The sequence below is a fragment of the Lolium rigidum genome, chromosome 6 (genome assembly GCF_022539505.1).
Source record: "Lolium rigidum isolate FL_2022 chromosome 6, APGP_CSIRO_Lrig_0.1, whole genome shotgun sequence".
NCBI classification, from domain to species: domain Eukaryota; kingdom Viridiplantae; phylum Streptophyta; class Magnoliopsida; order Poales; family Poaceae; genus Lolium; species Lolium rigidum.
The window spans coordinates 166,941,732-166,968,888 of NC_061513.1; the positions used below are offsets into that span (position 1 = coordinate 166,941,732).

At 45.8% G+C, this 27,157-nt stretch overlaps 2 protein-coding genes and 1 long non-coding RNA gene across 3 annotated transcripts; all 3 read left to right on the top strand.

The window, feature by feature from the left end:
* The first annotated feature begins 18,230 nt into the window (after positions 1 to 18,230).
* LOC124659072 lies at positions 18,231 to 18,744 on the top strand. The gene is made up of 2 exons (XR_006989439.1): positions 18,231 to 18,317; positions 18,486 to 18,744. It is a non-coding gene; the product is annotated as an uncharacterized LOC124659072 (long non-coding RNA).
* Positions 18,745 to 19,510: 766 nt separating this feature from the next.
* Positions 19,511 to 20,274, top strand: LOC124667929 (protein TIFY 11e-like). Its single transcript, XM_047205155.1, has one exon. It carries the CDS (start codon positions 19,590 to 19,592, stop codon positions 20,106 to 20,108), a length of 519 nt encoding a protein of 172 aa, XP_047061111.1. The 5' UTR covers positions 19,511 to 19,589; the 3' UTR covers positions 20,109 to 20,274.
* A 3,791-nt stretch (positions 20,275 to 24,065) lies between these two features.
* Positions 24,066 to 24,816, top strand: LOC124666669 (protein TIFY 11e-like). The gene has a single exon (XM_047204005.1). It carries the CDS (start codon positions 24,145 to 24,147, stop codon positions 24,646 to 24,648), a length of 504 nt encoding a protein of 167 aa, XP_047059961.1. The 5' UTR covers positions 24,066 to 24,144; the 3' UTR covers positions 24,649 to 24,816.
* The last annotated feature ends 2,341 nt before the right edge of the window (positions 24,817 to 27,157 follow it).

Genomic DNA, 27,157 nt, shown 5'->3' on the forward strand with positions numbered 1-27,157 from the left:
TATTTACCTCATATTCCTCTTGGACAAGTTCAAGGACGGCCGGGAGTAGCCATCGTTCTTCAACTCTTATTTGTACATGATCATCCCCAGGGAAAACAAGTGATGATGCTAGCTTTGCTAATGCGTCCGCAGATGAGTTCTCCCCCCGTGGAATATGATCAACCTGAATATTTTCAAATTTTCTCATTAGTTTCTGGGCAGCCTGGCAGTAAGGTGCTAACTCGGGTTTGTGAACCTCATACACACCACTAACTTGTCTAACAATTAATTGGGAGTCACCAAATGCATGCAAAGTGTGTGTGTTCATTGAGAGTGCTAAAAGCAAACCAAATATGAGAGCTTCGTACTCTGCCTCGTTATTAGAGCATCCCTCTTTGAGAAGGGAAAATGAATAATAGAAGGTTTGACCCATCGGACTTTTAAACACCAGCCCTGCACTAGCTCTCCTTCTAGGCGCACCATCGAGATCCTTCTCCGTGCGGGCAGCACCGTCGAAGTGCAGCTCCCACGCCTTTGAACTAACGGTGAACACCTCCTCGTCGGGGAGGTCAGTTATCAAGGGAGAATCATCAGGCACTGGATGTGCTGCAAGGAAGTCAGCTAGAGCTTGCCCCTTGACCGCCTTTTGTGGCACATACGTGATATCAAACTCCATCATCAAAACAGCCCATTTCCCAAGCCTTCCTAGGAGTGCCGGTTGGTTCAGAACATACTTCACCGGATCTGCTCTGGCAATTAGTTGGACCTCATGAGACAATGTGTAATGTCTTAGTTTCTTCAAGGAAAAGATCAATGCAAGGCATAGCTTCTCAATACCTGTATAATTTTGTTCTGCGCCCACCATGGTTCGGCTGAGGTAATAGCATGCTACCTCCTTCCCTTCCTCGTTGTGTTGTGCAAGGAGGGCGCCTAGGGAAGACTCCTGGGCTGAAATGTAAAGGATAAGTGGCTTGCCCCTAATAGGTGCTGCTAGAGTAGGGGGGTTCAACAAATACCGCTTAATGTTCTCAAAGGCATTTTGGCATTGCTCGTCCCAGACGAACGGTGCGCCTTTCTTCATAAGCTTGGAAAAGGGTTGTATGCGCCCTGAAAGGTTTGATATAAACCGTCGAATGTACGCCAACTTCCCCTGCAAAGATTTCAACTCTTTCAGATTTTGAGGGGGCGGCATTTGAATAATTGCCTTAATGCTCTTTGGCTGAATCTCTATACCACGATTGTGGACAATAAAGCCCAGGAACACACCTGATTGGACGGCAAAAGCGCATTTAAGGGGGTTCATCTTCAATTGGTGCTTTCTCAATCTCTCAAACACGACACGGAGATCTTCTGAATGACCTCCTCGCTCTCTACTTTTTACCACTATGTCATCAACATAACATTCAACTGACTTGTGTATGAGACCTTCAAGCACGTGTGTCATGGCCCTTTGATAGGTAGAACCCGCATTTTTCAATCCGAAAGGCATTACCGTATAATGGAAATTTCCTCTGGGTGTTCTGAAGGCTGTGTCAATGGCATCATATTCATCCATTTTAATTTGATTGTACCCTGAAAATCCATCCATGAACGATAGAGCACCGTATCCAGTAGTAGCATCAATCACCATCTCAGTCACGGGTATGGGAAAATCATCCTTGGGACAAGCACGATTGAGATCCCGAAAATCCACACATACTCGTACTTGATTGTTCTTTTTCATGACTGGTACAATATTTGCCAACCAACGCGCATATTGCACTTCTTTTATGAAACCAGCAGCAATCAACTTATCCACTTCCGCAATTATTTGATCCTGTAACTCGGGACGAAAACGCCTTGGTAGTTGTTTTACTGGCCTAAATTGTGGGTCAATCGCAAGTTTGTGTGTTGCGACTTGAGGGTCAAGTCCAGGCATTTCTCTATATGACCAGGCAAAACAATCCCGATATTGCATCAGAAATGTCCTGTATTCTTCTCGCTCTTCATTGCTGAGGGATGCACTAACATATGTAGGCCGGGGATCATCCTCTGTCCCTAAGTTGACTTCAGTTAGCTCATCGATGGTAAGTTTGACTTCATCCTCTAGCTTCTGTGGAGCTGGGGCAGCCTCAAGAACTTCCCCATGAGCTATCGGCATCGCCTCATGTATTCTGGAGAGGAGATATTGTTTATTTCTTAGCCCCTGGCATGCATTGGCTGCCGCTTCAAAAGATCGAGGTTGATGTTCAGATGGGTATATTGATACTAAACCCTCTTCATCTGAAGACTCTACCTCTTCTAGGTCGGAATAATGTCCCTTTTTAGTTGCAGAAGTAGTGCAACTGTTAACTCGATGTCTTTCATATAGTTCTTCTTCATCGTCTAAGGGATCCACATCATGGTAACCAAGACCGTACTTTGGGCGAAATGATGTACCATTCCTAATCAATCTCTCTGCCTGCTCCCACCATTCTTCACATATAACAGGTGGCGGGGGTAATCTACTATTTCCTTGCAGAAAGATCCCTGCCTTCTTCAACAAAGGGATCAGTCTCTCTTCCACCTTCATTGTCACAAGTGCTCGGTCTACTTTATTATCCACACTTAGTTGGTGATATTCAAGATCACATGGTTTCTTTTGTGGAACCTTGTAGAATAGAGTGGGGAAAGTGCGCTCATGTACTTTATGAATAGCAAGCACATCCAATGGTGTAGTGACCGAAATGTACAACGCGGGTGGTTGTGAAAGAGTGGCTGAATTTGATGCCCCAGATATGGCGTCTGAAGATTCTATGATCTGCCCTGTTGGACGAACCGCGGGGTTTTTGCAGGTTTGTGCCCTTAATAGGATAGGAGTCGTAGTTGACAATGTACTATGTCCCGGACTTTCCTTTGTTGATGAGATTTGCGCCGAGGAGGTAGGAACGTCTGCCTTCAATAAGATTGGCTTAGACGATGGTAACCCTTGTGCGAGAAGCTTGGGTGTGGGTCCTCTTACATCTAAACTATTGTGACCATAATGTGCACCTTCTTGCTTCCTTGACAAACTATTATGTTTTAACTGACTCGGGCAAGGTGCAATTAGGAATTTCATCTCTGTCATTGTAGGGGCAGCACTTGACGGAACCATTATATCAGCATTAGGCGTTGTTCTCCCCTCATGCTTTCCTTGTTCAATACTTGGGAAGTAATACTTTGCATCGGCATGATGCACTTCTTGGATTGTATATGGAGCAGTATTTCCGGAAATACGTTGTTGTTCTCCATGGCTATCCATAAATTTCAGGCATTGATGTAATGTTGAAGGTACTACTCGATATTTGTGTATCCATGGCCGCCCCAAAAGTGCAGAATATGAGGCGTTGGCTTCTATGACGAAAAATTTCACTTTGAAGCTATATGATGACATTTGAAGCTTTAGTGTGATAACACCCAACGCTGGCTTAGCATGATTATCATACCCACAAATCACCACTTCGGTGGGGCTTAGGTCGTCCATTACATATCCCGCTCGAACCAAGCTTCGGATGGGCAAAATATTCACCGCAGACCCAGGGTCAATAAGTATCCTCCGAAGATGCGCGGCTCCAATATTTCCCTCAATATAGAGGGGACGATTATGATCACCATATTCCAGCATTTGATCCTCATCAGAAAATGATATTTGATTGGCATATAATAAATTTTCAAACAACCTATGTTTTTCCATCGCAGCTTGGTAATGCTCAGGTTTTTGTAGAGCCTTGATGAGAGCCTCTCGGAGTTACGCGGCAGTACTCAATGCATCATAAACACTTAGAAGAGCTGGGATACGTTTTAGGTGAGCAATGACATTATATTCTACATCATGTTCTTTTTCAGGCTCTTCTCTCGACTTATCTTGCTGGATTCTAGACATTATTGCCTCCCTGTTCATTGTTGGCTTATCTTTCTCTATTCTGTATTGTTTTGTTTTAATGGGCTCAGATACTTCTTTCCCCCCACGCAAGTTCATGTTTACCTCCCTCTTATCTTCACTTGGGGATGCGTCGTATTTCAACGTCTGACGTTCTTGCTCTGTGAAGATTACTTCTCCTTCCGAGTCATATGTCTCCTCATTCGAGACAACCATATTACATGAAGCATTTCTCGTACTAGATTCTGGCATATCCGATGACTCGCTCATTAAAGCCTCGAGATGTTTGTTCCCAATTTTGTGGGAAAAAATGGGCTAGAGTATGCTGCGTTGGCCTTGATCGAGGGAAGGAATCATCCCCTTCGGACACTGGGAATAAACCTTGGTGGCATACGCCGGCGACTAGGATCGAGCCTTGCCCTATATAGCAATGCAGGGATGCGGCTGCAGGGGTGTGTGTGATCCAAGGAGAGAAGATGAGGCTTTACGGTGTCCATTCCCCTGATAGCGTCTATGATGCACTTGATTCCACGATTGTGTGGTGTGGTTGGACAAGATAGGGGTAAGACAAAGTCCCTCAAACTGAGACTCGACTTGAGAAAACGGCATCCAATACGTTTCTTCGGTGCTCCTGTTTCCTGATGCCTCTCTATCTCCAATCGACAACATGTTTACTTATTGAAAATTAGGATTTACCGCCTCTGGGTCCAAGTTTAATTTCTTTTCATCAATTGCCCTTTGCAACCACTCTTTAAAGGCAACACAATCCTCAATTACATGGCCAACATACCTATGGTATGGGCAGTATAGAGGATTTTCTGTCATCCCTGTTTGATCTGGTCGCCGCGGTTCAGGCAAGTTTAATGCCCCTTGTTGTAGCAATTGATTGAAGAAAGTTTTCACCAAATCTCTCCGAAATATGTATTGCTTTTTGAGTAATTCATGAATACTAGGGCGTGCTCTCTGTCCATGACCCTGTTCATTCCTGCTTCCGAGGATATGCATGTTTGGACAAGGTCCTGTAGACATTCCAGACAACCTGGTAGTATTACTTTCAGCTTGTTGTACTTTAGGCTTGTTACCATTGTTAAATGGTTTGGTCGTGGACTGAAACTTCTTTGTGTAGTCTGAGGTGCCTGCATTCCTGTATAATTCCATGATATGTGGAGCCTTTTCAAACTCTAATTTAGTAGCAGCTACAAGCACTACCAAGAGCGCTAAAGGTTTTTGGCTCACGCCTAGACACCTCCAATGACCGAGTGTTGTTGCATTCCATGGACGCACATATCAACGGCATCTTCTGGATGCATCTCTCTAGTCAAGCGCACATAGCTGTTGCGAAATCTAACAATGTAGTCATCGATATTTTCATCTCTTCCTTGTTTCATTTGTGATAGTTCCAGCAGGGACTCGTATCTTTGCTCATGCTAATGAAATGAGATTTGAAGAGATCCTTCATTGTCTGCCAGTTGCGCACCGAACCTGTGGGAAGACGGCTATACCAATGAAAAGCCGGACCCGTCAGTGATGATGAAAATTGGCGAAGTAAAAGAGAGGGTGTGTTGGCCGTGTCGCCACAAGATGCCTCGAAATATACAAGATGCTCCCTTGCATCCCCATTTCCATCAAACTGCCTGAATGCGGGCGGATGCCATCCGGCCGGGAAAGCTACTTTATCATGCCATGCTGCATATGGTTTCTCTAACTCATTCTCAAGAGCTCTAGGAGCTTGCTCTTCTGCTATGTGTTTCATTTTTCTATCAATTATCTCTTCGGCTATGTCGTGATAATCTCTTAATGTGCCTAGCGGTACAGGCGCTGCTGTTGTTGACTGTGTAGGCATCACTGGGGCATTGATATGTATCCCTCCCGTAGACTGAAGTTGTTCAAAACCCCCATGTGCTCGAGGAGTATGGTGAGATTGTGCCATAGCCTCTAGTTCGGCAACTTGTGGGTCTACGACTTGTGGAGGCGGATTCGTGTGTTGCACCCATTTACTGCAAGGTTCGCGATCATACTAAATAGTTGGTCGATCTTTGAATCAATCGAATCTATTCTTCTACCATAATCCGCCCCTCGTGCATGTTGAGCACTTGAACTTGATTCAGGATTGTCGGAGGGTTTAACTCCTTCTTTCCCTGTCAAAACCGGTAATGTTTCTTGCGGAAGGCCATGTTGGTGCTCATTGCTGGCTCGTGCGGCAGCACTTGGGTCATCCTGACCAGAATGAACTTGCACCGATGCGAGATTCATAGCGCTTACTATATCTTCATCATCCGAAGGCTCTGAGGCTGCAAATTTCCGATGGCCGGACACACCAACTACTTTTTGCGATGATGACGAGGACTTTGTGCCTGATTCTTCGTCACTTGTGTACTCATGCCTGGAACTATCATGTGAAAATATCGTGGTTCTTTGAGCTACTTTTCTCAACCGCGTGACAGCTCCATCTCGTTCTGCAATTTGTTTAACCTGGTGTTGATCAGCGGGCAGTCGAGAACTGATACTAGCATATGGTCTGCTATAATCACCTGTGCGTAGTAAGATTTTGTCTTCCGGAGTTTGGTCGCCTTTTGACGTCAATGGGAGGCATGAAGCTGATGCTATTGCCTCTTTTCTTCCCTCTGCTAGAGTACTTTGATACCCTTTTGGGTACATCGAATTTCTCATGAATAACGGCGTAGGATTTGGTAATATTTCCTCATCCGAGGAGTAGGAGAATTCATGAAGAACCACTGGCGGTTCCCACTCCGTGTCTGAATGTTGCCTTGATCGTACTGACGTCATACTACATGCTGCGGTATTTACCCCTTGTACTGTCTTGCGGTCTCGCCTTGCTGTTTTCTCGTCATTATTAGACCTAGTAAAACGGGACTCTTGCTTGGTTCCTTGCAAATTATCTCTTCTCCTTGTTGTAATGTCATTGGTCCGTTCAGCCCTCCGGGGTCTTGGAGCTAAATTTTCTATCAAAAAGTGGTATCTTTCATTAATTTCCAAGTTTGGAGAGATCTGGAGTGTCACTCGTTCATTATCTTGGTATATTCGACCGTCAGCCCGAACACGAACACGCACATGTTTTAATACCAGATCTTGCAGCTCACGATACATTGCCTCACGGGTTCTCCTGCGCCTCTCGCGCTTGCGTTGATTAATTGTTGATGCATAGGGAACCCTTGGAGGCATGCTGGCGAGTGGCGCCGCCCGCGACGGCATTGGCTGCGCCCACCGTTCTGTCGGTGACATACCGCCATGCTGATTTGATGAAACAAACCGTCGTGACTCATGGCTTGCTGGCAAAGGGGTTTTCTCTCGCCATTCGGGCTTGTATCTTCTTGTCTCGGGAGGTGGGTAGCGGTAACCTTGGTGATTTCCATGTGAGGGGGCAGAAGTGCTTCTGTGATAATGATCAGATGTTGTTGCTGATCTATGCCGGGATGGCATGTTCTGACGTGCCGGGCGGGGATAGTGATCATTAAACCTCGACGCCTCTTCGCCATGATCGTGAAGCTGCCTTTGCATTCCTCTAAGCTGGTGTTGCATTTGCTCCAACTGATGTCGAAGCTCATCTGCTCTAGGCGCTGGAGCTTCATGAGCCAAAACGGCGTACTGGTTGTTTTGTGAAGTGAAACTTTGTCTTCCCGAAATCTGGAAACAAGGCACATGTATCTGCTGGTCCGGACCGACAGAGTCTCTTATAGAAAATGACTCCCTTCGCTTTCTGATGGTACGCCTCCAAAATTCATTCATGATAGTCTCTTTGACGAGCTCACAAGCCGATTCTTTTTGTGAAGCCCATTGTTCTGTAGAAAGAACAAAAGGTTCGTGTTTGAAATCAGCATGTTGGCGTTCCTGGGATGGACTCGTATTGGAACCATCATATGGTTCATCCGATCGAGCAGTGCGAGCACTTAGCTGCGACAACAACTTTTTTACTTGCTGTCTCTTTCTTCTGTAGTTGCGATGAGCAATCATGTTACCTACGGACCGAGCATGTGAAATATCAATGTCTAGGCGACGTTTGATCATTTTCAACCCTTGAAGGAGCTCGACTTCACCAAAGTGAGACGTTAACTTCTTAGGAGCAGCTGGGAAGCTTAAAACTGATGGGTTCCATCGTCGCTCGCAAACGTCCTTAACAGCTTCATTGTGCTTCAGTAGTCTTCTAGCATCACTTGTTAATGCTTGGTACTCTTCCCTAGCTCTTGCAGTTGCGTACGTACACATCTTTTTGGTAGTGTTCGGCTGAGAGGAGTGCAATGCCTGATATACATGCATGTTGGAACCAACGCTTGCAGTAACAACTGGTGGCATTGAACCAAAGTGAAGAACATATGATTCTGACTGCTTTGCAATATCCTTCGAGCCAGTATTGGTGAAGCTCTCACCTGCACGAGATGTACATTGATTAGAACTTCACCGTACCAAAATTGTCAAACATACTTTGCAACTGGAAAGGAGCCGAGGAGATGGAGCATGAGCAGATTCTGACGACCGATGATGAGCAGCGAAGATGGGAGGAGAATATTGGTCCCACCGGGCGTGCCATTTGTTTTACGCGAGAGAAATATTTAATAAGCTTTCTCGCCGTTGACAGTATAAAGTGCGGGCGTGCCAGTATACGATTGTATACAATTTAAATAACACAAACACAAAGATCATGCGAAGGAAAACTTGTAGTTTTTATTAACTTTTGTAGATCACATACAAGTCCTATTACATATTCTCTGTGTAGCATCTGACATACAAGAGACGATTGTGTAGTTCTCAACTCCTAGAGCCTCGGGAGGACTTCTAGTTAATTACATCCACAGTTTATATCTATGGATAACCTCCGATTATGCTGCATCAAGCGGTCATCATCATCATCGACTCGTAACTCACATCTGCCAAGGCATATGAATGCAAATATTTGACAACATAATTCAATTGCAGCCGCATCAACAAATCATGGATGCAACACCAAATCTGGCACCATATTCAGAACAAACCCTCAACAAAGATGTTCGGCCTCGTCGGTCGCGAACAATATTTGTCCCACCTCGTCGGTCAGGATATATGTGTAGATTGTGTGTAGATTCCGGCCTCGTCGGTCGCGGAAGAAGAGTAGGCTGTACTGAATCACAGGCCTGATATGAATCGTCACTTTATAAATTGTTGATCATGGGTCTTTGCTTATTCCAATGTAGATGACCCTGCTTTTATTCAAAAGTCACATGCATATACCCTTTCCAGAAAAACTTGAAGACTATCTGACGCATGTACATGGGAGCCTCTCAAGAGAAAAATACACTTGTATTTTGAAGATTCGCTTATGTAGCATTATGAATACATGGCGGCGATGTAAATCGCGTGGAGCCATGTCACGACACCATCTTACACACCGAATCATAAAATGTATGCAGCGGCGATGTAAATCTCGTAGAGCCAAGACACTGTCCATTTTGCATATTAGATCATGAACATCATCGGCGGCGATATAAAAATCACGTAGAGCCGAGACAAAACCAGTTTTGAAGATTTTAGGGGCGACGATATAAACCGTGTAGAGCCGGGACGACACCACTTTAACCGATCGGAATGATCGGCATCCGCGGCGGTGATATAAATCACGTATAGCCGAGACAAAACCAAGTTCGTGGATTTCATGGGCGGCGACATATATCGCGTAGAGCCCGGACGACATCAATTTCATGGATCGGAATGATCGACATCCGCGGCGGTGATATAAATCACGTAGAGCCACAAAACACCACAAACCTGTAATACTGAAAAAGAAAAGGATGTCGCATGCTACCTCCATGCAATATACTCACCAGGTGGCGCCATTGATTTGTGACTTGAAGAAGCCAGCCGATGGAGATCGGCAGGGGCAAGATGTAGATGCGGGGTGTAGGGTGAATTGGAGTGCGGATGGATTGGCTGTATGTATGTAATGGCCGTGGTGAAATAAGGTATCAGTGTGTGTTTCAAAATGTGTCTAACCTCCTCTGCGCTCACACGAGAGAGCTTTATATTACCGGTCTGCCACGAGCCACGGATGGATACGGAGAGATAAGCATAAACCGCGCCTCCGCCGCGCGGTTGTTAGCTAGCGAGCGTCTCACGCTCCGCTCGATGAGGCGCTTAGCCGTTTCCATCAACTGAGTCTTAGCATGTACGGTATACTGGCATACGTACATATTTACTCCATGCCTGGACCTAGGTCCAAAGTTCAAACCATGCACGTTTCAAGCTGGCTAGCTGACACGATATACTAGCTCTTGACTCTCCTTACTGCCAAATAAAAAAATACCAACGAGTGGTCCATCGATGCATTGCATGAAGCTGCTGCTATTTCAATGCATACCACGGCTGATGACTTTAGTAGCCAAAATCATTTTACTGGACAAAATTGTCATGGTGATTGTTCTTGCTCCATTTTGACCACTAAATATTTATATATATAATTCCCAACAAATTTATATTACTATAATTTTTCTGTCAGCACTGATGTAATGTCAGATTTCTTTTTTTTTTTTTGCGGGGCATGTAATGTCAGATTTCATAGTACCCTGTGACCAAAACACCGTCAAACACCTTTATCTGATGAACCTTCTTCTTGTCTTCATAATCTTCAGAAATCGTCACTTCCTCACACGTTTTCCATTACCCTCTAGATCTATAGCATCAAGTAAGAACTTGATATTGCAACATGCATTTGCATATCGAAGTCAAACTTCATGCATGGATCTAGTCAAACAATTAAAATCCAATAAAATCCAAGAAGATTCAGCTTTGTGTTTATAGTACACATCATCATAAGCCTGAATATCATTGTTGAGTAAGACATCTCTAAACATCAGGCTCTGATGTGTAGTATAGAACACCACATAATATAGGTTTATATCGTGATACTTAGCACGAATATAGGGAATTCTACTATTTGTCTCAACCTTTACCTTAATTGCACATTTGCAATGAGATAAACTTGAAACAAAAGTGGTCTAGGATAATTAAGGTTAACCTGGTTTTGTTTGAAAGTACTGACAAAGTATTATTCCATATATAAGGCTATTGAGGACTATTTTGTATGATACCACTAGTTCTAATATGGTTACTCTGAATACATATTTATTAGGATATAGTTCCTATACTTCCAAGTGTTTCTATCATAAGACTATGGTCATGATGTGCTTGGCACACTTCCCATATTTTTGGAACACAATTCTTGCACTATTGTTTTGCTCTATTGGTGATCACCTGACTTCTTATTATACTTCTCCTAAATATTTATGATACTCTAGTTCATCACATAATGATTCTCAGGTGAATCCTATATGATTACTATCACTACTATGTAAGTAGACATAATTTATTTCTGTCACTCCTCCTTACATTCCATGATTGACTCATCATGGTCTATACTACCTCATATGACTCATAATTATCAAATGTTTCACAAGTTTGGATGGATTTTACTTACCCTATTACTTGTCTAAGTCTACACCATCTAATAGGATATATTCCTGATATACTTTTATTTGTCACTTGTTATCTCTACTATTATAGATCTGAATAACTCTTACTTAACCATAACATGTGTTGGTACACTTCTTCCAATAGGATATCTTCCTTATGGTTGTATCCTCTCTTTGGACTACCATGTATTGTATACCAACTGGGGTCTACTCATCTATTGTTTTCAGAACTTAATGATGTGCTACATGTTTAGGATTAGCTAACTAACATTACTTAAGAAATATCGGTAAGAAATGTTGACTCAAGTGTGTCAGGATTATTCTCAAGTGAATATCCATCTCAAGTCATAAAAAGGTTTGATTCACCTAAGACAACTTCCTATAGACACTACCAATCCTATAGGTCTCCTTGAAAGGGTTTTAATCCTAAGGTCAAAGCATTTGCTCTGATACCAACTGTGGTGACCCGGCATACCACTGCATGGTGTAGTATGCAAGTCTGATATAACACCAATGAAACACCGTTCCACTAGTATTATATCGCTCAGAGTGGTACAACAGAAACATATGCGGGTCCAAGGCATGTCTATAGAATTACATACAGACTCTTTACATAAGATCATCACAGCCTCCTACTTTACAATGAGGTAAAACTGCAAATAAACTCCAGAAGAACGACTCGTGGTCTAGTCCTAACACGAACTCTACTTGTAGAGTATTTAACTAGCTACGAGAGGCTATGAATAGATTCTAGCTAAATAGGAGCTAAGTTTAGGAAGCTAATTCATTTCTATTGCTAATCTAGGTTTCTCCTTGTTGGATGTGGTATCCGACTCTTCGACGAGGTTCCTGTCCCTTGAAGTAGTTGTTGACTCCTCGGTCTTCAAGTTGCACTTGTAGATCCTCCTTCGATGCTTCCATATCTAAGCAGGGGATTTAAGAGTGGGATGAGTACGAGCGTACTCAACAAGTTCATTATAGGAAAGAGGTGTTTAATGCACTAGCTACGGCATTAGACCGGAAAGTCTAATACCAATGCAGGTTTTCATAATCATTTCTTCAAGAGGTTGTTTTTATTCGGAAGAACTATGTCCGTCGGCCTTCACCGGTTTACTAGAACTTCATGGAGCTCCTTTCCGGCCGCGTTCGCAGTTCCATATCCCGGAACAGGGAGTGACAGTCACGGTTCTTTACACTCTGCGAGAGGTGTGTTGCTTTACCCATAAGAGATCTTAACCTTGGTGCCAACCGAGCTTAAGTTCTCGTCCACACTTCCTTTGGTGTGAGGCCCGGTATAAGGTCTAGCCAATCATGTTCCTCCGCTACCTCGAACACCCACCCTTTGTTGCATACCCCGACCATGGGTCCTCGTCGGTCCCATTATTCCCGTAATTTCAGGGTGGACCCCGACCACGACAACAGTTTGGGACTCGTTAACCAAACTCCTTCGCCGGTAGCTGCAACCCATCATAGACCACATTACCGTGGGGAATTAGAAGGGGATCCCCACCCTCAAGTTGTTCCGCAAGCAGCAACCGCTACGGTAAGCAACAGCTATACCGTGGGGAATTAGAAGGGGCTCCCCACCCTCAAGTTGCTCCGCAAGACACAAGCTGCTACGGTAAGCGCATCCGTTGATGAACGAGAGGTGGAAACACTTTTGACTACTCCGTCCCACTCCGGATCTTATGGTTAACACGGGTATTACGGCACAAGAATCACTCGGCGACATTTGTTGTTTAATCCTAGATGGATATAACCCGTGCAATGGAACCTCCACCATATCAACACAATCCATGGTTCCATTGCCCACCACATAGTCATATTCATAGTTATGAAAGTAGTGGTTTTTTGGTTTTTATGTAATCGTGATAACCATAGTACTTTGCAAGTAATTTGATAAAAGTACTCAAATGACATGAGCAAGCGATGAACTTGCCTTTCTTGACTGCAAGATTATGCAGGCAAGGTCTTCGATACGCAATAACTCCAAATTCTGAAATAGCATCATCGTCCGGTAGGGACGATGTTTAAAAGATTGCCAAGGATGCGATAATGCATAAGTATGAGATGCAATCATTCTAAGCGTGACCTAATCCCGATGATTTAGGATTAGTGAGTGATAATGATTAGTTCAGGGTGTGTTGCACTTTTAGAATGATTCACAAACAAGGTTCTTATTCGGGGTTGTGTAGTTTTAGAATCATAGGCAGATGGCAAAATGAATAGTAACAATCATACACAACCAGGAATAGTAGTTGTATAATAAGTAAAGAGCAGTTGTCAATTTTAAGTCCTATAATACATGGTTGATGATTACTTATTATATAATTCAAAAGAATAACTTTTGAAGAACATGTTCTAAAATGAAGAACAAGTATGATATTAGGTTTGTGGGATTCTATGGTTGACTATGGTTTCTACTAGTTTCTGGAGTAAGTATTAGATGGCTCACAACATGGTTGGATTCATCAGCAACTAGGCTTGATTGGTTTTACTTAAGCATGAGCAACTTAAGCAATTAATTATACAGGGTTGCTATCATGGTGGGTTCATCTTGCTGGTGATAGCTAGCTAGGGTTTATAGGTCTTTATAAGCAGGGTTGGTGATGATTCTTTATTTACTTCAAAAGAATAACTTTTGAAGAACATACTTCTTAAAAATTAAGAAGTATATCAATTAGGGCTGAGGTTGTCTAGGGTTTGCTATTGGATTCACTAAGTAAGGAGTAGTGGTTTCCTTAAATAGGATGTTTAATAATTTTCTCACACAGATAGGGTTTAGTGGAGTATGGTTAGGTAATGCAAGATAATGGGCATGGTTGCTATTAGGGATCATCACCATGGTGTGATGCTAAATAGGAATGAATATGAATGATAGTTTTGGGTAATAGGATCTAGGGTTTATACTTGGTTAACCCTACTTGATTATCTTGGTTTGTTGAGTTTACATAAATAGGATGCTGAATTGTTAGTGTTAGGGTTCCTATATTTTATGTGAACTTGGTAAGCATTTAGCTGATAATTATGGGTCTATAACTACTAATGAAGTAACATGATCTCATGTTAACTTGAGTTTAGGTTTTAAAATAATTTGGAGTTCACATGAAATAGTGGAGCTAGGATTCCTAGTGGAATTAGGGTTTTGGGTTTCACATATAATTATGAGGTTGTGTTCTTTATTCAATATGGAATTAGGGTTTCTTAATCACCATATAGTTATGAACTTGATAACTTCATTATAAAGTTGAAGTTATTAATAATTTTGAATTAAAAAGAATATTGAATTTGACCTATTATTATTTTTAAAGAATTAATAATTAAGACAATTATTAATTAGGGTTTAAATTCCACTAGTTAAAGATTTAATAAAATAACAAATAAAGAAAATTAGTTTTCATGTTTTTCTTTATTTGTTTACTGGTTTTTTATTTATTTCAGAACTTTTCTTAATTATTGAATTTTAATTGATTTTAGAATTAAAAGATAAGACTTAATTATTAAGTATAAAACAATTTAAATTTTTATTAAAAATAAAAATTTCATATTATATTTTTATTGGATAGATTTTTCTTTTCTAAGAATTTTGGTATATTATTTACTTTTTTCTGAGTTATAATGGATTTTATATGAATTTACAAAGTTGCAGTAATTATTGAATTCAATTTTAAACAAAAACTACTAAATGTACCCGGGCTACTACTACCTACAGACGCAGACAGGTGGGCCAGTGGCCACGTCAGTGCCACGGTGGCCACGAGGGGCAGTACTGCGGCCAACCGGCGGTCAGTTGCCGACGGCGGCGCCGTTTTAGGCCACGGGAGGATGGCCGAACGGTTCCATTGGATGCGTATGGGCATGCTGAGGAAGATGGTGGTCTCGCCGCCAAGAAATGGTCACCGGAGGAACTCCGGCGAACCTTCCCGCGGTGGTGCTAACCGGCCAATTTGCTAGATGGAGCTACGGTGGATCAATTGAAGTAATTGAAGAACCTAAAGACGCGCGAGATCAACCTGAAGCTGAAGAACTGCTCGACGAAGCCCGGGATGGTCGGAGATGACGGCGAGGTCGAGTTTTCCGGCGAACCCGAGCGGAAGGGAACGGTCGCTTTCGCCCGACCGAGCACGCCAATCCTCGATTCCTTCTACCGTAACAATCCTCACACTCACGCGCTTCTTATGAACTACCTATTGGTCCTTTGGGTGACCCCTACCGTCGGTGATGATCGGAGACGGGGCGACTAGGGTTTCGGTCATGGGCGAGTTTGGAGCAGAGAAAAAAGGGAATTGAGGTCCTAGGGTTTCAGGCGGCGGCGCGGAGATCTTTATAGCCGGCTTGGGCGGCGGCGCGCATCTTGGCGTGGCCGGTGGCGGAGGAGACGCCACCGAGCTGCTTCCAGCAACGGGAGGTGGACGATGATCCTCCCCTTCGCGTGAAATATTGTGAAGGGGTAAGTTGGGCCAGGCTGCTGGTGGGCTTGGTCTGCTGGATCGATGCCGAGGGCTGCCGAGGTGGGCTGTTGGTGGGCTGCCACGGCCAGGTAAGCTAAGTAAGGTTTTTTTTTTCCTCCTTTTCTTTTTCTGTTTTCATTTCCTGTTTTCCTTTTCTATTTTGTATTCTGTTTTAAATTCAATTCAAATTATTTTATACCCCGCAGGTAATTTATACTTTGAAAATTTTATTACTAAATAAAGGGCCATTGTATTTCTGAGTTATTCTGGAATAACCATTTGAGATAAGTGAGCTTTCTTGTAAATTTTAATTAAGCAAGATTTTATGCACTATTTTAATTTCTCTTATCTTGTGTATCAATTTTATTTTGAATGATTATGGTTGATGCTTTCAACCCAAAGTATTTCAGAGATTGTTCTTAGGGCTTGGTTTCTATTTGAGGAATTGGTCATTTGCATATGATTTTATGTGAGCATATATTTATTAGGGTTTTATAATTATTATTATAATCCTATTTCAATGTTATCACTATTCTTATCTTTGAAAATATCTAAAGTAGATATTGTTTCCATAATGGTTTGGTCTTATTTACAAGGTTTAGTGGTTGATCACCACACATAGGTTTAGGTAAAGGGTTTAACACCGAGTGCTTCTTATGTTCAATAATTGAAGTATAAGATTTAATTAGAGTGCAACACTAGGGTTATGTTTATATTTACCTATTGACACATGAGTTGAAACTCAACTCGGGGCCTAGGTTTTCATTGTGATCACCTAAGTGATATACAAACTAGGGTTGAGGTATAATTCTAGATTGTAAGAAGGAGAGGGCACCATAATGTATTTGGTAGGGTTTAGTCTCCCCTAACCATGATAAGATGGTTACTTGTTTAATATTTCATGTGCTTCTCTAATTACTAAGGATTTTAGAATTGTTTTTATCTTCCACCAATTCACTTCTATTATTTACCTCAATTTATCATTGAAGTAACTATATTGATTATAGTTCTTTTTATAATTAATTTTGGTCATATGAATGGATGATTTCTCTCCATTTAAGTATGGAGTTTTACTCTAAGGTTTTTCTTATGTTTCTTAGATGAAGAATGAGTGGAATGTATATGTGGTAGAATTCTACTTGTGATCACCAAGTGGTTCACAAGATAAGTTTAGGATATAAGCCTATGGTTGCATACTAGTGATCTCCCCATGATTTCATGTGGTGAATGATATCTACTTATCCTATTAGGATTTATCTTATCCTCACATATCTCAAGAGCATGATCATGGTTAAACATGATCAACTTGTTCTTAACATCTCTACCTCAAATTCTTAGGGTTTATGATCATCACTTAATTTATAATGATCAAGGTTTAGATTCCTAAGGTATTTCTTATTAACTAGGTTTCTCACTTCCATGATCAAGCATTGTCTTGTTCAACTAGGGTATAGTACTTCTAATATTTGTTTAAGTAGCTAAGCTAAAGATTCAATTGTCTAACTTAATTGAATTAGTTTCCTCCTTACTTTATCAATTCATGGATCATCTTATTCCATGTGATATTAGGTTATCTCACCACTCCAAGGGAAATGGTTTACAACCTAATACTTAAGTTCATTGGTTGTCCTTTATTCTTAAATAGGTAATTCTAAGATTGGTATGAATGGTCTCTCTTATTTGGGATTGTCTTGAATAATATCTTAGGCTTCTATTAAAGATGATAATTTGAATACATGGATGTATATCCAAGGTTTAGCTCAAGGTTGGTTATTGCCTCTCTAACAATCATTATAGAACTCTCACCTCTCTAGGTTTGGTGTATAATAATATAGATTAGATAAGGATATATATTTTGAAAGTTGATCTCCTTGTCTTGTTTCTAAGATTAAGGTAGAATGAATACCATGAGGTTCATGGTAGGATCAAGGTTTAGTTTTGTACATGGAGAAGATAAATGAAGAATGGTTTCCCAATTATTGTTACTTGATTTCCAATTAATTGTAGGTTCATATGTTATGGCAGGGAATTCCATATTATGATCTTTTATAAGATCAAACAATTGATCAGATGAGTAAAGTGTTGTTGTGTTGATTATTAGTTCCATTTGATCTAACCCCTTAGATCAAATCATCTCTACCCAAAACAAGGTTTTACCAATGTCACATTGAGGTTTATAGCGCTTGACTTGATGAGCTACTTCAATTCCACCAAGGTCAAGTGAAACTTCGATTCTATCGTGAACTGTTTTACTTTAAAGCGCGAAAATTCCCCGGATTTTCTATGCATGAATGCAATGCACACATCTGTTTCCTCTATTTTTGTAACCCCAATACCTGGGATATTACAATACCCAGCTTAAAAATGATTTGATTGAGCATATTTGGCATAAGTTTCGAAATAACCATCATAATTAGTCATGGTGAGATATACTAATATATGCATGTTGCTATTTTTTTCCATGTAACACTAGTGATCATCATGATATCTTACATGTTATTTATTTCAGGACTATGCCAGGATGTGGTGATTGCTGCAGGTTCTACCCTACAGGTGCATTCTCTAATCTGGACTTGCTTTGTTCATTCTTGATATTTATTTCTCTCATTGAACAAATTATGCTAGATTAGTATTACAAGCCTTATTTCAGCAATCTGGTCAACAAATTCTACTCTACTGTTCAATATATACACTTGTTCATATTTTCGTTTTTCCATACAGTGGCTGAAGGTTGTTGCTGTTGCTGTTCCTTTCTACCGATGCTCCAACTATGGCTTTGTGGCTTTATCATTTTCAAGATCAAATTGATGTCTTGTTTGCTGGACACCGTATCTGTTATTTTGTTTGGTTCATGCTTTCTTCTAAAGAGTCATGTACTGTTTAATTGTCAATGTCATGGTGCTAAGTATTATGTTTGGATATAGTCAATGCTGAAGAGTTGGTATGGTCTATGAAACATATGTTTGTTGTTTCTTATGAATCAGTTTGCCTTGTTATGTATTCATGGTGTGGCTGGCATATATGTATGTTGTTTGAATTGCTACAAAGATGCACGCCACACTGGATCACAACAGGTGATATGCTATTTTTTATTAAATACAACTTAACAGCCAACCTTATAGTCAGCCTATTGTATGAGTTAGGCTCTAAGATGGCTTTTGCTGACATGGTATGGCTATATAGCCAGTACAACAAGGGTGAGTCGGCAAGCTATAGCCTTTAAAATATCATCAAAATATGAGGTGGAAGAGAGAGAGAAGAAGAGAGAGAGGGGAGCAAACGCTTCAGCTGTCGCCCGGCTATAACACAGCAAACGAGGAAAAGAGCCTTGCATGCAGCCAAGACCCAGTAGCATGCATGCGTTGAGGAATTATTTTTTGATTAGAGCTCACCTAATAGCCAATCTAATAGCCAGCTTATTGCATTGGTGAGCTTTATGCTGGCTCTATGTGATATGGCATGGCTTTAGAGCCGGCAGTCGACTCTCTTATTAAACATGCTCTTACTACTCTATTGCCATTGCTCTTAGGGGTTCGGACGTGCTGCGTGCTGGGGACCCCACCCATCTTTCTGGCATAGTTGTATTTCTACCGGCTCAACTTTCACGTGTTTATTGTGCTCTCGCCGAGTGGTGCCGACGACCAACCGCGGCGCGCGCGCGCTTCACACTTTTCAACCACGATATTCCCACCTATATATATGAAACCAAACTCCAAACGAACCACGAAAAAACAAAAGCCCAAGATTCGATTCCAAGCTTGGTCGATCGTGCACAAGGAGCAAGCCAAGAATCCTAAATTCCTAATACAGGTTCATCAGCGATCCATGGCAGCGGCAAGCCGATTCGCGGCTGCGTGCGGCGCTCTCAGCCAGTACGTGAAGGAGGCTGCAGATCACAGGGCTCAGCTTGCGCGGCCGGCCCCATCCCCATCCCCATCCCCATCCCCGGCCGTGCGGCCTCTCCCCCTCATGCCGGGCGCCGATGTTACTAGCTGCAGGGGAGAAGAGCCCGAGGCGGATCCGGCGAGCAGGGCTGCGGCAGCGCAGCTCACCATCTTCTACGGCGGGAGGGTACTGGTGCTCGACGACTGCCCAGCTGACAAGGCGGCCGTCCTGCTGCGGCTCGCCGTTGCCGCGGCCGCGGCCGCTAAGGCTAAGCCAGAGACGGAGCCCCAAGTCGGAGCGCGTGCTGATGTGCTCGTCGCCGCCGCGGACCTGCCGGTGGCGAGGAAGGCGTCGCTGCAGCGGTTCATGGATAAGAGGAAGGGCAGGCTCGCCGCGCGTGATCAGCCGTACCGCCGGCCGGATGCCGCGCGCCGTGATCATCTCGCGCTCGCGCTCTGAATATCTCTCTCTTCATCTTTTTTTTGGCCCACCTGAAAGATATTAGCATCTAGTCGTAGAGTGTGTCAATCCTTTGGATCATACTTCCAAGCTTGTACAGGGGAAATCTGTTGTAATGTCACAAGAAAAGGATGAAAATACAGACAAAATACCTGGTTACTGCTTAGTTAACGTATTCTTGTAAACTGAAACATCCGAAATCGAGTGGCGAAAGAGCGATACAGAAATAAAACTTTTATACAAGCCGAAAGAAATAAAAATGATTCCTTTAGCAAAGAAGAATTTGTTCCACGAAGCTTCTCCCAACCGCTTAACGAAAGGGACATGAACAGAACCGATCGTGAGAGCATCTTCCCTCATTCCCCAAAGGTCATGTATAGGTCTTTGGGACTACCGGCGCCTAAAATCGCTCCCAATTGCAGCCCATAAAATAGAATTTCAGTTGGTTCGGTTCAATTATCCATCTAGCGTTTCTAGACCAAACCCAGTAGAAAGGGAGACTAGTGGGGCCGTCGGCGCGTCGTATGTTGGTGGAAACGACGCGTGAAGAAGGCGCGGGAAACGACTGGCTTTGGACCCGCCCCGTTAGTGTCGGCGGAGTCGTCTTCCTCCTCACCTTCCGCACCCGTCAAAGGCTGCTCGCCTTCCGCGCATGCTCGCCTTCCGCGTCGCGTCGGTGTTAATCGTACTTGTCTTCAGCGCCTGCTCGTCTTTAGCGGCGGCGTTAATGCTCGCCAACGCTCCCTCGATGCCATATAAACCCCCGCGCGCGCTCCCTCGTCGCACATTCCAGCCAGCGCCCTCGCCATCTCCTCCGAACCTTCTCCAACGCCCTAGCTCTAGCCATGGACCGACAAGAGACAGAAGGCGCCACCGACAACGGCTTCGGCTGTCGGTGGCTCCAAGTCGCCGAGGCGCGCGCCTCCTGGAATGCGCGCTACCCCATCCCGCCGTACATGCGCTATCCGGGAGGGGGTGGGCGCTCAGCCGCCGCGGCCTGCCGGTCCCACCGGTGCCGACGGGGATGGAGCGTGTTGTGGCGATATACGATCAATTTTGGGAGCGCCTAACGCCGGAGGAGCGGAACGACCCGCGGTGATCGCCGGACAACGACCAAGCGTGGATGGAATTCTTCTAGTGCGAGCGCGAAGACCGCCTCGCTGCCTACGACGGCAGCAGCGATCCGCCGGCGAACAAAAACGCCAGCAAATGACGTTGGTGGAGCGTGCCCGGGAGGACGCTCGTGTGGGTCCTTGCCTACATCGTCGACGGGAACGACATGCCGCTGCAAATGCTGCCACAACAGTTGCAGCTGGCGGCCCCGCACGGCAACGACCGGTGGGTGGTGCGGCTCCAGGCGTCCGCCTCCTCCCGATCCTCCTCGTCGCGTGCCTCCTCGGCCAGGTACTCCCCCTACAACACGTCGTCACCGCACTTCTTGGCGACGGTGAAGGACGAGCCGGAGGAGGCTCCTACTCGCAGGAGCAGCCATGGCGGTGGAGGCGTCATCATCCGCGAGCGGCGCCAACCACCTCCGCTGCGCCAGCGCGAGTGGGCACCACCACCAAACTACAAGGCGGCAGCCTCCATCGTCAAGGCAGAGGACGACCCGGCAGGAATTTCCCTAGGCTGCGCCAAGCCCAGCTCGAGTCCTTCACGGCGACAGACGAATTCGCCGAGGCGTGGAGCACGGCCGATCACCGCCACATGGAGGAGGAACGCCGTCGTCGCCTCGACCTCGTCATCAACCTGGACAGCGACGACAACGTTCGCTAGTCCAACAGGCCGCGCGGGAGGCGCGGGGACGCCGGCCAGGGATGCAGCTACCTGCCACAGCCGAAGAAGGAGGAGCCCGACGACGAGGAGGACTACGCGGCGCTGATGTACCGCCACCTAGGGCTAGGCCGTGGCGGCAATTATTAGATTTTTAGGATTCTTTATGCCTATGTCTTTAAATTTGTACAACTATTAACCAAGTATGGCCAAACTATCTATGAATCTACCTTTCCTACAAATCTTATTATATTTTGAAATTTTAATTTTTTTTAGTATAGGGGCCGTGACTGGGCAGCGTGCGCACTAGAAAGCGTTGGCCACGTGTATCGCTGCTACCAACGCTAGCCCATGGAGTACGTCGGGGCCATCATACGTTTCGGGAGTGGTGTCCCCATCGACATCCGGCTTCTTGAACGACGGCACTTATGCCACTCCCGAGTGCGTGACACCGAACTTGTCACCGCGGTACGAGGATGCGCTGCCGCATGGCGGCTTCAACCCCAACGTCGTGTTCTACTCCCCTATGTACGACCAAGTGCCCTAGCGCCAGCTAGGCCCCGGTGCGGACGGCGCCCCGTTCACTAGGCACACGGGTCAGCTCGAATTCGAGGGTGCCGGTGGTGATGACGAGGAGGAGGAGGAGGTGGAGGACGATGACGAGGATGACGAAGAGGGCGGTGATGAAGAGGATGACGATGCCGCGAAGGATGTAGACGTGCTCGTGGAGGTTGACGCGGCCGGCATGAGGAAGAAGAGGAAGAAGAAGAAGGCGACCTCGGGCACACGAGGCCCCAAGTGGAAGGTTCTGGAGGATGAATGTCTCTGCGAGTCGTGGTCGACGGTGAGCCATGACTCCATTATAGGCGACAACCAAAAGTACGGGAAGTATTGGGCGAGGATCAAGGCGGAGTTCAATGAGCGCAAGCTTATCAACAAGGATTACCGCAAGATGACAATGAAGAGGAGCCAAAAGGCAATGTCGACGCGATGGGCCATCATCCAGGCGTCGGTGAACATGTTCAATGGGTTCCATAACGAGGTCAAGACCAGAGGCGAGAGCAGCACAAACCGTCGGCGATGTGGTGCGCCTCTTTCTACGATTCTAGCGCCTAGTTTTATCTCGATCTGATTGTGCTTCCTTTGATTAGTTCGACCGCGCCATGGCGATGTACCGGAAGCACTAAGAAGGGAATTAGTCTTTCGCGCTGAGGAATTGCTATAGCAAGTTCAAAATGAACGAGAAATGGCGGGCGACGCGTCATTCATTGTCGAAGGGGAAAAATGCCATTGATCTGGATGTGCCGCTCGCAACATCGGCAGGCCGCCCTATCGGCAACAAGGCTGCCAAGGCTGCCTTGACCGACGTAGCGGCGACCGAGAAGACGCAGGCGTCAATCACACAGTGCCTCGCCGATGTCTCCTCGACCCTGCTCTCCCGCCACAAAAAGGCCGACGAAAGGTGGGCGGCGCTGCTCAAGAGGCAAGAGCAGAAGATGGAGCTCAAGAAATGCAAGGAGGACATGTTACTGCTGACCACGTCGATAGCTTGAATGTCTCGATGACATCGAAGCTAAAATAGCGTCGGTCGAGGCAGCGGCAGCAACTCTACCCCTGGAGCAAGAGCCGGCACCAGACGCATCTGCGACAACGTATGCTAACAAATCTGCGTCAGCGGCATCAGCATCTGCATCCGCGTCTGCCTCAACGTCAGTGATGAAGCAGGCACACCGGGCAGAGCACACGAGATTGTCGTGATCGACGGGTCTACGTCGACTCAGGATGCGCCTTCACCCTCGTCGAACCCCTTCTTCTAATTTATGTTTAAATTGCACTGGTTTGAGCACGGGTGCAATTACGTGGTATTTGCTCGCCTAATTTTTTTTTGTGAACATATGCTTGCCTAATCTTTTTTTTTTGAGAGAATATGCTCGCCTAATCTTTAGTTTGCATATGGGGCCACATTGTGGTTAGGGGGTTCGGACGTGCTGCGTGCTGGGGACCCCACCCATCTTTCTGGCATAGTTGTATTCCTACCGGCTCAACTTTCACGTGTTTATTGTGCTCTCGCCGAGTGGTGCCGACGACCAACCGCGGCGCGCGCGCGCTTCACACTTTTCAACCACGATATTCCCACCTACATATATGAAACCAAACTCCAAACGAACCACGAAAAAACAAAAGCCCAAGATTCGATTCCAAGCTTGGTCGTTCGTGCACAAGGAGCAAGCCAAGAATCCTAATACAGGTTCATCGGCGATCCATGGCAGCGGCAAGCCGATTCGCGGCTGCGTGCGGCGCTCTCAGCCAGTACGTGAAGGAGGCTGCTGATCACAGGGCTCAGCTTGCGCGGCCGGCCCCATCCCCATCCCCGGCCGTGCGGCCTCTCCCCCTCATGCCGGGCGCCGATGTTACTAGCAGGGGAGAAGAGCCCGAGGCGGATCCGGCGAGCAGGGCTGCGGCAGCGCAGCTCACCATCTTCTACGGCGGGAGGGTACTGGTGCTTGACGACTGTCCGGCTGACAAGGCGGCCGTCCTGCTGCGGCTCGCCGTTGCCGCGGTTGCGGCCGCTAAGGCTAAGCCAGAGACGGAGCCCCAAGTCGGAGCGCGTGGTGATGTGCTCGTCGCCGTCGCGGACCTGCCGGTGGCGAGGAAGGCGTCGCTGCAGCGGTTCATGGATAAGAGGAAGGGCAGGCTCGCCGCGCGTGATCAGCCGTACCGCCGGCCGGATGCCGCGCGCCGTGATCATCTCGCGCTCGCGCTCTGAATATCTCTCTCTTCATCTTTTTTTTTTGGCCCACCTGAAAGATATTAGCATCTAGTCGTAGAGTGTGTCAATCCTTTGGATCATACTTCCAAGCTTGTACAGGGGAAATCTGTTGTAATGTCACAAGAAAAGGATGAAAATACAGACAAAATACCTGGTTACTGCTTAGTTAACGTATTCTTGTAAACTGAAACATCCGAAATCGAGTGGCGAAAGAGCGATACAGAAATAAAACTTTTATACAAGCCGAAAGAAAGAAAAATGATTCTTTTAGCAAAGTAGAATTTGTTCCACGAAGCTTCCCCAACCGCTTAAGGAAAGGGACCATAAACAGGTCCTGAGAGCATCTCCCCTCAATCCCCAAAGGTCGTCTATAGGTTTTTGGGACCACCGGCGCCTAAAATCGTTTCCAGCTGCGGTCTGTAAAATAGAACTTTAATCGGTGCGGTCCAACTATCCATCTGGCGCTCCTAGATTCAACCCAGCAGAAAGGGAGGCTAGCGGGGGCGCCGACGCGTCGCGTGTTGGTGGAAATGACGCGTGAAGAAGGCACGGAAAACGCCTGCTGTCTATGGACCCGCCCCGTCAGTTTGGCGGAGTCGTCTTCCTCCTTGCATTTCGCGCCCGTCAAAGGTTGCTTACCTTCAGCGCCGGCTCGCCTTCCGCATCGCATCGGCGTTAATCTTGATCGTTTTCAACGGCGGCGTTAATGCTCGCCAACGCTCCCTCGGCGCCATATAACCCCCTCCTCGCCGCACGCCCTCGCCATCTCGTCCTCCAAACATTCTCCAACGTCCTAGCCCTAGCCATCGACCGCCAAGAGAGAGAAGGTGTCGCCGCCAACGGCTTCGGCTGCCGGTGGCTTCAAGTCGCCGAGGCGCGTGCCCTCTAGAACGCGCGCTACCCCGTCCCGCCGGACATGCGTTGTTCGGGGGGTGGGCGCTCAGTCGCGGCGGCCTGCCGGTGCCGACGGGGATGGAGCACGCCACGGCGATCTACGATAACTTTTGGGAGCGCCTACCGCCGGAGGAGCGGAACGACCCACGGTGGTCGCCGGACAACGAACAAAGCGTGGACGGCAATCTTCCAGCGCGAGCGCGAAGACCGCCTCGCTGCCTACGACGGCAGTGGAAATCCGCCGGCGAACAACAACGCCAGCGGACGGCGGCGGTGGTGGAGCACGCTCGGGAGGAACCTCGCGTGGGTCCTTGGCTACATCGCCGATGGGAACGACCCGACGCTGCAAATGTCGCCTGATGACGACATCCCTACTACACCACTACCTCTGTCATTGATAAATGAAGATGAACCTGCTGTGAAGCTCAAGTCCAATGAAGTTCGGATTGGACCAATTACAAGAGCTCATGCGAAGCTACTTAAACAACAGGTGAACTTGTTTCTAAACGGTACTTTGATTGATGAGAAATTTATACTGCCTAAGTCCTATTACTTATGTATCATCAGGTATCAAGAGGAGACGAGCATCGCACGAGGAGTATTGGAGCAGCTGGACATGAAGACGGACGTCAAGATGGACGTGAAGCTGGACATGGAGCTGGACATGAAGATATCTCATGGTCGCGCGAGGGAGGAGCGGGAGGCATGCGCGAAAGGAGAAGACGACGTCCAGGCCGGTCCAGCACCAGGTTAGGACCGGCCTCCCGGACCGGCCAGCCCGGTCCTCGGCCCGGTTGACCGGGCGCCAACCGGATGGGATGCATCGTACCGGGCAAAACCGGAAAGTTGCGAAGTTTCCGGTTGCCGCCCGGTTGACCGGACTCCGACCGGCCGATCCGGTCCCCGGCCCGGTTGACCGGATTCCGGACCGGATTCATCCGAGTCTGTCTCGACCAGATCTATTCCGGGTCGGTTATTTTTGTATCTTTTCGATCGGAACTCGTCCCGACGCCTATATAAGTGCCCGGGACGCCCCTTAGCTGCTTTAGACCACGTTTAAGATAAACCCTAGTTCTTAGTTGTTTGCTCTAGCAAAACTATTGAATCCCTACACCATATTGCTTGATATTGTGTAGATCCCGAAAAAGTCTTGTGTGATCTCGTCTGTTCCATTGGGAATTAGACGGTTGCAACTTACCGCTTCGTGGTCGGCGGCTACGTGCGTAAGTGTGTGGAGTTGCGAATATCTTGCAGGGTTGAGAGCTGTTGCATTGGCGACAGGGACCAATCGAGAGATCTCGTTGCGTCATACAAGTTATCATTCACTTCATCATCGTGTTTCTCCGCTGCCATCACCCCGTGATCATCAACACCACCGTTGCTTAGTGAGAAGATCGGGCCTCCCTTATCATCTTGGTATCAGATTTCCAGTTTTCCTCGGTAAGCCATCCACAATCCACCCCATAGTGAGTTGTGAGTGTTTTCCTATCCAGAAAAAGCCATAAAAAGTTAGGGTTAGGGTTTGTCATAGCCTTAGATTGCACTAATTTCAAGTTTTAGTTGCTTTTCGTAGTTGTTTTTGCGTATCTTTTCTTTCCATCTAGTATTTTAG